At 39.3% G+C, this 14,161-nt stretch overlaps 1 protein-coding gene across 1 annotated transcript in view; it reads right to left on the bottom strand.

Moving 5' to 3' along the window:
* GRM5 (glutamate metabotropic receptor 5) overlaps nt 1–14,161 on the bottom strand; it is a 447,722-nt gene that overhangs the window by 54,677 nt on the left and 378,884 nt on the right. Inside the window, exon 7 of the mRNA XM_059708191.1 lies at nt 1,066–2,005. Coding sequence (XP_059564174.1) covers nt 1,066–2,005 — 940 coding nt within the window. The remainder of the gene's footprint in view (nt 1–1,065; nt 2,006–14,161) is intronic.

Raw genomic sequence — 14,161 nt, 5'->3', positions numbered from 1 at the left:
CATGCACCTGGTGCAAGGTAGTCAACTAAATTATAAACCTCAGGGATAACTATGTCTTCTATTTCTTCAATAAATCCTGGAGATGTCATGTTCTATATACAGAAAGCCTTCCATATCTCAAACCTGCTGGCATGTTTTCCATCTGTCTCCTCACTCACCGCCCCCCTTTTATTTTATTTTTCCCATCAGACTATGTACTTCTTAAAGAGAGGAGATCCTTATTCCCAACCAAATAACTTATGTAGCCTTTTTAACACCTTCAAATTTGTTCCCAAGCCACTGATAAGGTGTTTTCATTGCCTTTTGAAGTATCTTAGAGGGCATTTATCATATAAGGTAGTCCCTCACATGGGGGGAAACCACTGACTGTTGACTTCAGATTCTTTTCAGATGGCAACTGCCCAGTAACAAAACCTGTGGTACTGAACTTGGTGGGGTAGGTGGGAAGGGACTGTGGGCATCAGAGAAAGTGGGAGACTGGCTGGTTGTTTAGAAAGAGTATATTCAAAGCTACTATGTTCTCTTGTCTCTTTCATTTACTTAGACATTTCTCAAAGAGTTCAAGTTTCCCATTAAGAACTAGAATATCAATTCTATATTCTCATGTCTCTATGCGCTGGGCATGTGCAAGTGCAGTTGGATGTGTGAGGCTCTTGGTATTCTGTTCTCAGCATCATCTTATTTGTTAATAATTTTCTGTAATCTTTTCTGGTGAACTAGAATTTAGTGCACAATGTATCTCCGTCCCCTCAGGACCTGGAGGGCCTTGCCATGGCTCAATGACTTAACTGCGCTCTCTCTGCCCTCTTGACCTCACCCCGTTTTGCGGTAACTCTTTGCTTTATCAGAGGTCTCAGCTTCTATGTTCCTGCCTTGGCCTGAGTCACTGGGTCCACATCCAATTAACCCCGCAAAAACTATTCAAATGTCCAAAGCCCCCTTCCCAACACCCTGCTCCCTAGAGCTTCATTCACTCAAGTATTTTCCATTTAAAAGGCCCAGGAAGGGAATGTCACTGCTTCAACCAATAGCGGCCCACGCCCACAGGGTCCCCACAGCTTTTACCTTAGGGTTTCCCCGGAGGAGCCTCTCCTCTTCCACAGATTGACGAGGCTGCTGGACCTGCTGGCGGCCGAGGATGACTTGCCATCCCCCACGTGCATGCGCACCACGGTGGATGTGGTGAAGGCGCTGCGCACGTTTCTCTCCGGTTTGGCCAGGATGATGTACACCTTCGGCACAAACATGCAGCCTAGCGCCACGGTGGCACTGAGGCTGACTGAGAAGCACATGGTGATGATTTTGTAGTTGCTGCCAAAGTAGATGGGCACGAAGGCCAGCCATATGATGCAGGTGGTGTACATGGTGAAGGCGATATACTTGGCCTCGTTGAAGTTAGCCGGGACGTTTCTGGTCTTGAAAGCGTAGAAGGTGCAGCTCAAAATCAGCAATCCATTGTATCCGAGAGGAGTGACGACTCCTAGGTTGGTGGTATTACAAATCAGGTAGACCTCCCGGATGCTTGGGTAGTCGTGCATGATATCAGGAGGCTCCATTATAAAGAGGGCGACGATGATGCCCAGCTGGATGCATATGAGAATGAAAGCAATCACCAGCTGGGCACAGGCACTCATGAATCGGGGCTTTTTGGTACAGATCTTCTTCTTGCTGCCGGCCAGGATCCTGGCAATACGGTTGGTCTTGGTTACCAGGGCTGAGTAGCTCATGGCTGGGGAGAGACCAATGCCGATTCTCTGAAGGTAGCAGTAAATCTGTTTGGGCTTTGCAATGAGGCAGAAGGTGCATAGGTAGCCCAGGCAGATGCCAGCCAGGATAATGTAGCAGAGTTCCCTGCTGGAGGACTTGACTACTGGGGTGTCGCGGTAAATGATGAAGACTGCCGTGACGAACAGGGTGGCCAGCAGGCCGAGGCAGGCAAACACCACAGCTGCAATGGGCTCAGGGTCACCCCAGCGAAGGTACTGTACTGGGATCAACTCACAACCTGCAGAGACACAGACACATATTGAAACAGAAGGAAGAAACGTTTACTCGGGCCAGTTGTGACAGAATTACAAGCCGCTGCTTAGGAACCTTTCACGTTGTCTCCAATCTACCATTCCAATCTTAGAATCCCATGCTACTTGTTTCTTCCTATATTCACTTCTAAAATATTTATCTCCATATTATTAATACATATTCTGTGCTAGGAGCTGTTCTAGGATCTGAAGACAAAATGGTAAAGAACATGAACATGTTTCCTGCCTTCATAAAAAATAATCAGGGGTGGGTGGGTGCTTCTGAAGAATTACAACTGTAATAAGGGCCACGAAGAAGTATAGTATCAGCCCTGACCAGTTTGGCTCAGTGGATAGAGCGTCGGCCTGCCAACTGAAGGGTCCCAGGTTCAATTCTGGTCAAGGGCATGTACCTTGGTTGTGGGCACATCCCCCAGTAGGGGGTGCGCAGGAGGCAGCTGATCGATGTTTCTCTCTCATCGATATTTCTAACTCTCTATGCCTCTCCCTTCCTCTCTGTAAAAAAATCAATAAAATATATTTAAAAAAAGAAGTATAGTATGAATCTTGACCCAGTCTATGGGGGCAATAATGTCCCTCCCTCAAATGAAAGTATTGGTTTGGCTGCATTTGGGAATTCAGTAAGTCTGGCAAACAGATTGATTATAAGGAAAGAGCCAGGAGACATTGGAAGCAAGAAAGGAGTTCACCATACAAGAGTGTGAGGAGTGGTCTAAGATAAGGCTGGGAGGTGGGTGGGAGGGAATCTTGTAGGGCAGAGTCCTAGATCAATGGGCAGTCATTGGAGGGATCTATGTAGAGAAAACGGGACAGTCAGATTTGTGTGTGTTTTAAACATGCCTTTGGTTGCTGTGTGGATTTTGGATAAGATAAAGGTGTGGGCAGATTTGAGAGTTATTTGAAGCAATACCGATTATTTAAATTGATGTGTGGATATAGGAGAGAAAAATCATCAAGGATGACCAACATTGGATCAATCTATGCTGTCCTTGAATCTACTATATAGAAAAATCAGGGTTTTCAGAGAATCATATGATTCCAATGTTATAGAAGAGAAGATAGTGTTTAAAAAAAGGAGCGTGTAGTAGAGGAAAACTGATTCCAAAAGCAAACAGTTGGTCTCTATGGCACGTGCCAACACTCCCCAAATTATTCTCCACTCTTGGCTTGCAGGGTTTGTTTATTTGTTTGTTTTACACAACAGAAAAAAGTGACAAAATGTGGTATCATTTGGGTTACATGCCTTCTTGTAAAGTTTCTTTGGGACAGTAGTTCTCGAACTTGGCTGAACAATGGGACCACCAGGAGATAATGTAATGAATCACTGTGGCCTGAGTCTCACTGACATTGTTTCTGGTTTAATTGGCCTGGGCATCAGAATTTTTTAAAGGCACTTTAAGTGCTTCTCAATTTGCAGCTGAAGTTGAGAACCATTGATCTAGAAAGATCATTCCTGTGAATTAGATATAAAAAAGAATAGAATTGAGATAGCTTTATTGTGAGTAGGAAAGGAGTTGAGTAATCTGGAGGAGTGGCTATTTGAGGAATGTGGCAGAGATTACTAATTGCTAGCCAATATATTTTCTCCCCTTTATCCTCAGGAACAGACCAATTTCATTGGGCGTGATAAAAGATGCCGCTAAAGCGTATTTTCCAACAGACTTGGGGTCAGGTTTTCCATGTGACTAGGTTTTAGCCAATAAGATGCAAGCAGAGAACTCTTTTAAAGGAAATGACTCATCTTGGTGAGAGACCCTTTTTGTCCTTCCCTGCTTTTTCCTTTTGCTGCCTGAAATACAAACATGTTGGCTAGAGCTCCAGCAGTTATCTTGGAAGGTAAGATAACTTTAAGGACAGAAAACATGTTCTGGGTTATGGAAAAGAAAATAGAGAGAGAATGCCCGAGTCCCTATTAACCATAGAACCACTGACTAACTCTGGACTATGTACATTACATTTGCCTTGCTTAAACTACTGTTTTGTTTTGTTTTGTTTTGTTTTTTCTTTTCCCTGATATATGCAGCCAAACCAAATCCTAATTGATATAGGTATAAGGTTTTCCTATTAACTACACATATTTTATGATCAAGGGTATTGTAGGAAGTGGCTACAAAAATCAGCGGTTACTGGGAGTTAAGGGAGGTAACAATAAGTAATGGTAGCAAAGAAGCAATGGGTTTTTCAAAATATTTTTAAGGCAGCTCTGTTGTAAAAGGAAAGGGAACATTCTTTTTTCATTATTTTTGGCTTGCCAGTCTTTTTCTTCAAGATCTCAGGTTTCATGCCCTAGCTGGTTTGGCTCAGTGGATAGAGCGACGGCCTATAGACTGAAGATCTCAGGTTTCAGAGTCCCATTAGTGTTATAGTTAAATTCACTATGTGTTTTTTTTTATTATCTAAAGTTTTACATAAGACTCCTTTTTCCCCAATTGACGCCCCCCCCCCCCCATCACTATGGGTTTAATAGGATTTGTGAGTTAGCCGAGGATCCTCAGCACACTTTACAAGATAGTTTCCATAGGAAAATGTATGTTTTATTTTAAAAAGTGTACATTTAATATTGAAACAAAGTGTTTTTAACCTAAAAAAGTGTTTGTGGATAGCCCAAATTAATATAAGAGAGTCATTTTACATAATGTTGTTAATTATAAATAAATGTATACATCATTGCTAATGAATATACCTGCATCCATATTTTTAGGCACCTATGTTCACATATGTGCTTATATGTAGGAATTCAGCCTCTGAGACCTTAATGTAACACAGGGTTATGCTTCATATTTATAAATTTGTTCACTGTAGGAACTAATTGCAACAGTAAAATAGGAATTAGTCATTCTTATTTTTATTCTTTTCTAATAATTTATTTATAACACCGATATGAAAATGAAATTTACTACCTACTATAGTTAATTCTATAGGGACCAGTTTCCTTATTGGTCACAAGCTACTAATGTCTCAGTAATTTACTGATATAGGAAACGTTATATGATACCTGAAGCAGAACTTCTTTCATTAGCTAGAGAGAATCAACTGGAAAAATCTAAATATTTACATTAAGGGCTTTAATTTTACTCTCTTCTTTTTTCCTGCTGTTTTGTTAAATTTTAATTGCTTTGATATAAATGTAAATTAACACCCTAATTACTAAATGTTTTGCATATAACATTCACCACTATTTTTACTTCAAGTCTTCATGTGAAACTAATTGACATTATTTGTGAAACTAAAGAAAAAGCCCATTAGATATATGTGTAGGAAGAAATGTGCATAAAGCATGCTTCTCATGTGATAGGATAATTTTCACAAATTTACCAGAACTTATACATTCAAATGAATGCTTTTTTTCATTAAATGTGCACTCAGAAGGCTTTATGTTTTGTTTAATGATGCTGCCAATGCACAAAGACTTTGGTAACTATTTTCTTGGAATAGCAAATTGGATTCTGATTAGAGTGTTATAATCACTGAACTTATAATTGGATTAAGATCTTGAGTTTCCAAAAATGGATGTTCATCACACTTATTGTAGAGCCTACAAAAGTATAATTCGAGGGTCTAAACTCGGGAGATTTTTGAATCAATACTTTGGGAATGAGATAAAGAAATCTTAGTTTGAATAAGCAAGCTCAGTGACTACATAATTGGTCCTTGGTTGGCAACCCAGCCTTAGAGATTATGAGGTTGACTTCTCATCCAGCGTGAAAATGTCTTATATAATAATTTCAGGATGTGACCACTCTAATCCTACCTAAAGCTTTCTACTATCTCATGGACAGGACTAGTGGTGGGGGACGATGGATTAGAAAGGCAGGTCAGGAAGGCATGTGGAGACTAGAGGCAAATAAAGGCTATCACAAGAGGAAAGTCAAGAGACGGTAGGGAAAAAACTAAAAGTCATTGTACTAAAGAAAACATTTAGCTAATAAAGACATTTTAGAACTAGGATTGAAAGAAATTATAAGGCAGACAGACAGAATCAGGAGAGAGGCTTCTAACCAAGTTGGTTGCAATGCTATTAACTAGGATAAAGACTGTAGGAAGTAAAGGGTCACATGTTATGGGAATGGTGTCTAGTTCCAGTTTGGAAATGTTGTGCTTGAAGTATCTATGACCTACTGAGAAGATAGAAATAGAGGCTTAGAAGAGATATCAGGGCGGAAGTTATAGCTTTAAGAATCACCTGTTTATAGGAGGAAGTGAGAGACATGGAAATGAAAGCAATCAATGAGGAAATTCATAGATGTAGATGAGGGCAGAGCCTAGAGGTCTTGTGTGATACCAACCTTAGGGAATGGCAGAGAAGAGGATATGTGAGGGAAGTCATAAGATAGAGAGAAGTCCTAGAAGGAACGAAGTGTGGCAGAAGCCAAAGCAAAGTGGTTAATTGGATGGTCCAGCATACCTTCCTCTGAAAACAACACTTCAGTTTTAGTTTTTCTTAAATCCTTACTGAAAGAGCTTTGAGCTTCAGGTTTACAGATACCTATCCTGGTGGTATATCATTCTCTTATATTCCCTCTATGCTTCCCCTCCCAACTCCCCCTCCCCCACCACCCACACACTCCTATTAGATCTGTTTTGTACAAGACAGTAATATCCTTCCATTGCTGTAGTCCTATCATGGAACATGATCTACCAAATCTCAGAATCTTGAGGTAATGTTAACCCTAGTGCAATGTACATTTAAATTTTCATTGATTACTATTTTTACTATGTGCATTGGTCTACAAACACCTGAATGCCCCAGTATTCTACCTAATTCTCTTCTTTATTTTCTTCTATTTAATAGTTTTCTGGGCATTTTCTCCATTTAATAGTTTTCTGTTTTATCCGTTTCATTCCTGGTACAATAGTAAGTTACTGGAAGTACTCTTAGTATACTGGTAAGTTATACATACCAGAATGGCATGTAGAGTTTTACTAAGAATCTATAGTGTATATATTTTATAGTTTTATCATAAATTTAATCAAGTTAGCATATGCCATCATATTTTAGATTAAAGAATCTTAGATCGTGTCAGTGAAGCTCCCTCATAGCAAACATGTTTCTCAGAAGATGCGCATCACATTGGTTTCTAGAACTGCCAATAGTTAGAAAACCATGGCCTATTTTCTGATCACATCTATTTAAGTAGCTATCCACTTCTCACTTCCATCCCTTTTCATGCTTGATCCATATTCTATGGTTCTCTACTACAATCCATCCTTTCATAGCTTGAAGTGAAATATATATTGAAAATGCAATTGTTTTTTTTTTAAAGGGAAAGTGAACTGCCAAAATGGTATATCTATGCTCATCTTGTGATTCCGCCAATGTGTTTGGATACACCAAATGGAGGGGCCCCTGATTTCCTGGACACCCCTAAGATGATACGACCCCTCAGTAATGACTGGTGCTCACGCTTACAGTTTGGTTATTAGTGTTACAGGGTTAACATTACTGTATTAATAGTCCTAGACTATTGCATTTACAAACCCTATTCCAAGTGTCTGTTCAGGCAGTAAGAATGAGAAGTCAAAGATCCTGTGATAGATGCCTGATATTCTGTAAGTAGGCTAGGCAGGAACTCCTTAACAAGCTTCATTATTCCTGGTATATTTTTGAGGAAAGGAGGTTACTGTTGAAAATCTCTGAGAATCAGATGTACGTGTCCTCAGCTGCTGGTTAGGCCACTTCAGGTGTACTACATTGATACATGAACAATAGTTCTGCCCAGAGTACAAGGTGTTGACTGGTGACTAACAGCATCAGGCTTGCATTCAAATGTGTTCCATCGCAGACCTCCTAAATGCCTTTCCTCCTCTCTTTACCACTATGGCTTTGGATCTCTAAGATGTTGGTCTGAGATAGCAAAGGGATGCAGACTCAGATTTTTTCTGCATTGTCCATATCCCCAATCTTGTAATACTATCTGTTCACTCAGGCTAAGCTAAAGGTTTTCATAACATCTATAGTTCAGAAGAATTGGAATTATGTGTGAGTGATAGAGAAAGGGAGAGGGAGGGAGGGAGGGAGGGAGGGTGGGAGAGAGAGAGAATATTGTTAAGGTCTGTCGTCTGTCCTCCCTGCTTGACTATAAGCACCCTGATGTAAAGGACTTTGTCTCTTTTGCTCACAAATGGATCCCTAGTACTGATCATAGTGTCTCACTCATACGGTTAACATAGCAATTTACAAATTAATGTATTTACTATATAACCAAAGTATATAATTATCATCTGGCAAATGGATCAAATCATTTTCAACAAAATTTTTTGTTTCCTATAAGAAGTTCCAAATTATAGAACTGTTATGTACTGTTATAGACAGAAGGCTAAATTCAGTGCATTACATCTAAATTTTAGTCAAATTCTACTAACTAAGAAAGGACAAAACTAAGTAAGCACTTTAAACACTTACTACCTAGCAGTGTGACATGTTTCATATTAGAAATATTCCTGGTATTGATTATGTATTGATAAGTGTTTTATGATTGACTGATTAACCTAATTCTGAATAATTCATTGAATCTGGGATGTGTGGGTAGAGGAAAGGAATGAGGAAGGCAGTAAACAGAAGTCATTTTAAACCAGTACCATCTAACTATAAAGTTCAGATTCACTGTTCCCAGGAAAGCTGTTAATTGCAACATTTTTTAGTTTAGGCCAGTAAAAAACAAAAGCACCTCAAGTCCTCTGCAGAGAAGGCATATGATAGAGCTGATTGATTTTTAACATTATCTTAGTGTGAAAACATACCTTGATCACAGCCTCAAATAAAATTTTTAGTTTCTATCCAAATGTTAGTTAAGTTATATTGGGAATTGCTTCAACTGGAAGCTGCCTTATTTCTGTTTATGCCCGCATTTTACTTTACTTTTCTTTTTTAAAATTTTAAATTCTTTATTGTTTACAGAATTACATAAGGTATTACATAGGTCTCCTTTTCCCTCCATTGAGCTCTCCCCAGCCACCCCCATGCCTCATCCCCCTAGTGTCTGTGTCCATTGGTTATGCTTATATGCATGCATACAAGTCCTTTGGTTGATCTCTTAGCCCCCCCTCCCCTGCCTTCCCTCTGAAGTTTGATGGTCTGTTCGATGCTTCTCTGTCTCTGGATCTATTTTTGTTCATTAGTTTATGTTGTTCATTACATTCCACAGATGAGTGAGATCATGTGATATTTATTTCTCTGACTGGCTTATTTTCCTTAGCATAATGCTCTCCATGTTCATCCATGCTGTTGTGAATGGTAAGAGTTCTTTCTTTTTTACAGCAGCATAGTATTCCATCGTGTAGATGTACCACCATTTTTTAATCCATTCATCTGCTGATGGGCACTTATGCCAGCATTTTAAAAAAGGAGCATAAGTGTCTATGATATGTCAGATGCTCTCCTAGATACCTTAGGTAATCTTTATAATAAACAAGTGAAGTAGGAATTATCAATTCTATTTTAGAGAGGGGCAATATGAGCTAACATGTTATGGCTGAGATTAAAATCCTGTGGGATTTTTTGCTTGCTTGCTTGATGCTACTATCAGGGAGGCCAACTGGTCAAGTGTCCCTCTGAAAGGGGTCCTGAGGCTACTTAGGAAATAGAATCATGAGTAATTAACAGTGTCTGCCATGGGCAAGACACGGTTAATGGTAGTATAAGTATTTGCTATTTGTTATCCTGACCTAAATCCATGCTCCCTTCTGAAAAATCACATTGGTTCAAACTCTTCAGAAAGCTTGTCATCCTGGACTACATATCCTGAGGGTTTCTGGTCAGAGACTCTGATTGGCCAAGTGTTGTGTTCGTGCCCCTGAAATTTTCTAGTGTAGATTTTTTTGAATGGGCAAATACCCACACCAGAAGAGGACAAGGATTGACTATGGGGCATTCTTAACACTACTCCAGAGGGGACTCACAGCCATCCATTTATCATTGGACCCAGCCCTTCCAGGTTTATTACAGACTAGAGGCCCGATGCATGAAATTTGTGCAAGGGCCTTGGCCCCCACCATGGCGGCGGCTGCCTCTGCCACGGCCCCCACCTGCTATGGCTTTGTCCGGAAGGAAGGACGTCTGGAAGGATGTCTGGTCTAATTATCACATTACTCTTTTATTATTATAGATTGCTGGCTTAGATTCCCTAAATAAAATCCCCTCAGAGAGTTGAGCCAACTCAGAGCAGTATTTTTAATTTAGCTTTTATTTTTGTTCTTTGTTATTGGTTATATTTTATAGGGGAGTTTGAAACTGTATTCAAAGATTCATTTATTAATTAGGCATAAAGAATGATTTACTAGTACTGCAGAGTGCCAGGGGGAAGGATTATCACAGATGCACATTTGTAGGGAACAACTTTGAAAAATACGACTTCTGGTCAAACTGCAGATGAAGAGGAAAAACATAGCTTATGAATCTAAATAATACAATGTGCTCCACTTTTACCTTGCCCCTATCCTGTACACTAGTTAACTCCTCTTCTGTTTTTCATTTTCCAGATTCCCTTCCAGTGTGGCTTTCCTGATTCCCTGCGGCTGAAGGACAGGTTCCTCCCCTGCGGTCACACAGTGCCCTGGGCCTGTGCCTATCACAGTCCTGCACACCATTGTGTTGTTGTTGTTGCCCATAATAGCACAACTGTTCTGCTCACAGTGAGTTTGCTTGTCTGCTTCATGTGGTGGACTGTGAACAATCTGAGAGCAGGGGACTGTTTCTTTGCTTTTGCTGTTTCCTGTCCCAAGCACAGAACCCCGCACACAGGCTGTTAAACGGGTTGAATGAATGATTGATTGAAGAGGATAATAGAGTAAGGATACATACACTTCATTTTCAGCTTGCACACAAGTATTTCCCACAAGTATGAGACTTTTGCTTTATTTATTTGCATCTCAATTTTTCTATATGTAAAATGGAATTAATGCAGAATTCCATCCCTATAATGAGGGCTTTAATCTAAAGAAATCCTTATAGAAAAATGCACATGCTAACAGTAAAGCAATTTTTCAGGACTGAGTCTATAAAATGCTTAAAACAATTTTTGTATTTTGTTAGAATAAAACATTAAAGTCGTCACTTTAAAACCAATAGACTATCAATAAATTTTACATATATGTTATGAGTTATACTGAGTGTTTTACATTTAATTTCTATTTATTTCTATTAATTAACGGGCTTGCCAACCTCTTTTCAGAGTCTCTTTCCTCTGGTTTAGTCAGACTCTTAAATTATTATTTTGCAAATAATCAGCCTACTCAGGCATTTCCTCCTATGCTGCTGTTCCATCTGAATCTTCAAAAGCTTTTCATTTTATGACTCAGAGTTTTTGCAGCCACTTTCTCGGCCCCACAGTATTCCTTCTATGTTCCCATCGCACCTGTTACACAGCCTTAGTTTTTCTCCCTTTTAGAAACATACCAGACTGTTCTAAGGCCCAGGTTCACCTTTTCCTAAGGCTGGTTGCAAAATTGTATGCATTCCTCTGCCATGGATTTCCCCTCCTGTTTCTCTTTCCACATCTACTAGCTCTTGAATTTTATGTATCATTATGTATTATAGGTATTCCTCAATTAAGCTACTGATATATATTTAAGCAAATAAATACTCTTTTATTATAAAAAAAATATAGGAACAAACCCCACACATATAAGAAAAGTGCACAAGGGGAAGAGTAATGTTTTGTCCCACTCATTGAAGATATTGAAAACGGTTCACCTAGCACAATTAGAGCACAACCCTCACTTCCTAGTTCAATGCCCATTACCAAGCAGCTACACCATTCACGCCACTGAGCCTGCACCATCGTGACACAAAGGCAGTGTTTATTCCTTTAAGAGTACATGGGTTATGCTCTGTGATTCTACTCTGCTAGGCACCGCGCTGAGTTCTATACATACACCACTTCCCTTAATACCCACAACAGTCTATGAAGGAGGCACCACTAGTTCATTCCTTTTTAAACCTATGGCCCTTAAGTAGGAAATGCAACAAGATTTTTTTCCTAATATATGTGTTCTTTTTAAATTGATTTTATAGAAAGGAAGGGAGAGTGAGGGAGAGATAGAAACATCCTGATGAGAGAGAATTATTGATCGGCTGCCTCCTGCATGCCCCCTACTGTGGATTGAGCCAGCAACCCAGGCATGTGCCCTGACAGGGTTCTTGGGTCGATGCTCACCACTGAACCACACTGGCCAGGTTCATTCCTTTTTAGTTAAGGTAACTGAAGTAGGGTTGGGGCTGAAGAACATTTCAAGTGAAAAGGAACTATATGAGAAGTACAGACATGGACGAGGGGAGAAGGAATGTAAAGGAAACAGCCAGAATGCAGGAATCAGAGGCGTGGAGGAATAATACCTCTACAGCATAGTAATATAGTGTCATCAGAGAATTGTAACATCTCCGAGAAGTACTGCTGAGAGTTCAGATGCGACATCAGTTAAAGCTGTAGGAGGGAAGATAATATCTTCTAGTCTACATCTCAAGGATTAGTGTGAGGGCCACATAAAATAACATGTGACTTGAACAGGGGCTTAATAATTATGAACTGATAGAAAGAGGAAAAAGAGAAGTACTCACATAAAACAGTAGTGACTCAACATCTGCTAAAGTGTTTTATTAGATTGTCCTATGTTCTTCTGGGAAAAAGCCAGGCCGATTTTATCTTTCTAGCTGTTTATATACACACAGCCCCAAGTAAATGGTATTATATTATCTTAAATTGTTTGTAAGTACAAGGCAGCACATATGGTCTCTGAATTTTCACTCAACTTAATGTGACTTTTAAGAGGTGGTGAAATAGGAGACATTTATCTGTTTCATATTACTCATATAATATACCAGCACTTTATGAAGCACTTTCCAAGCAGGCTAGAGACCAGTGGTAAGCTCTGTGCTATAATGTTTTATGTTCTTGGGGGAGAAGGTGATCATTTATTTTGGGTAAGCTATATTTATCAAAAACCGAAATCAATGGAACCACATTGTTTTCTCTATCAGAATGGGTTCTGACCATGATGACATTGTTTTTAGCATTACCACAAATTTATCACTGTGAAGAAGAGCACAGGGTGCATTTTTCATTGCTTAGTTTCTGGCAAGAGGAAGACTGCTTTATGTTCTCTTTGGGGACCTATTTTGAAAACTTCCATCAAGAGGGCCTTTTGGCAATTTTTTTTCCTGGAGCAGATGGTGTTACATTTATTAATATTCCACCTTTTGACTCATCCGGTATGATAAACAAATGTATAAGCTAATGAGAACTGAAAAATTAAAAGAGTAAGAAGGCATTTTACAAATTTCCGATAATATATGAGCCCTGGCATTTCCTTTTTAAAAAATCATTGTATTTTCAGCATTAACTGAAACAATTTTCTCAGGCTCATTGTTTTAAAGGATCGCTGCACAAAATTTTTCATAGGACTTTAGAGGTCTGTTCAGAAAGAATTCAGTGACTCACAGTCTTTCCATTTACTTTTACAGTGAGGCTTGAGCCTTTTGCTACTTTCTGTGTAAACAGGACACAGATATTTTACATTTTCAACCTTATTATTATTATTATTTTTTTTTTTGCAAAATGAAGATAATTCAGACGAGGATTAGCTGGCAGAAAACAAAGTTCCTAATGTAATGAATGATAGACACTCGCTTTGTTCCCTTTCTCCCATTCTGTAATTTATTTCTTCAGCAAATATTTATTAAGTGTCTACTGTATTTGAGGACCTTGATATTCCAAAGTGAACAAAACATGCCAAATAAAACCCCCAAACAAACCCCAAAACAATAAAACAAACCCTCCTCTTTAGCTGAGGAGACTGACAATATATGACCAACAAAATAAATTAATACATAAACAATATAACAGAGTAAAAGTTTATATATTAAATGGAGAAAATGAGAGAGAGAAGAGGGCAAGGGGAACAATTTGTAATATTAAACATGTTGGTCAGGGTAGACATTTCAGTGAGGACTTGCAGGAGGGAAGGATAGGCGCCCTATGGTATTTGGGGTAGTACATTCCAGGCAGAGAGCAGCTGGGCCAATGATCCCAGGATAAGAAACTTGCAGATATTTTAAAGAAGGACAAAAGGACCTATGTGTTGGGGTAAGAGGGAGATGAAGTGGAAAGGAAAGTAGCCCGGAGCTG

This window comes from Myotis daubentonii, chromosome 9 (assembly GCF_963259705.1).
Source record: "Myotis daubentonii chromosome 9, mMyoDau2.1, whole genome shotgun sequence".
Taxonomy (NCBI): Eukaryota; Metazoa; Chordata; class Mammalia; order Chiroptera; family Vespertilionidae; genus Myotis; species Myotis daubentonii.
Note: the sequence above shows the minus strand (reverse complement) of the source record. Positions and strands in the feature narration are given on the sequence as shown.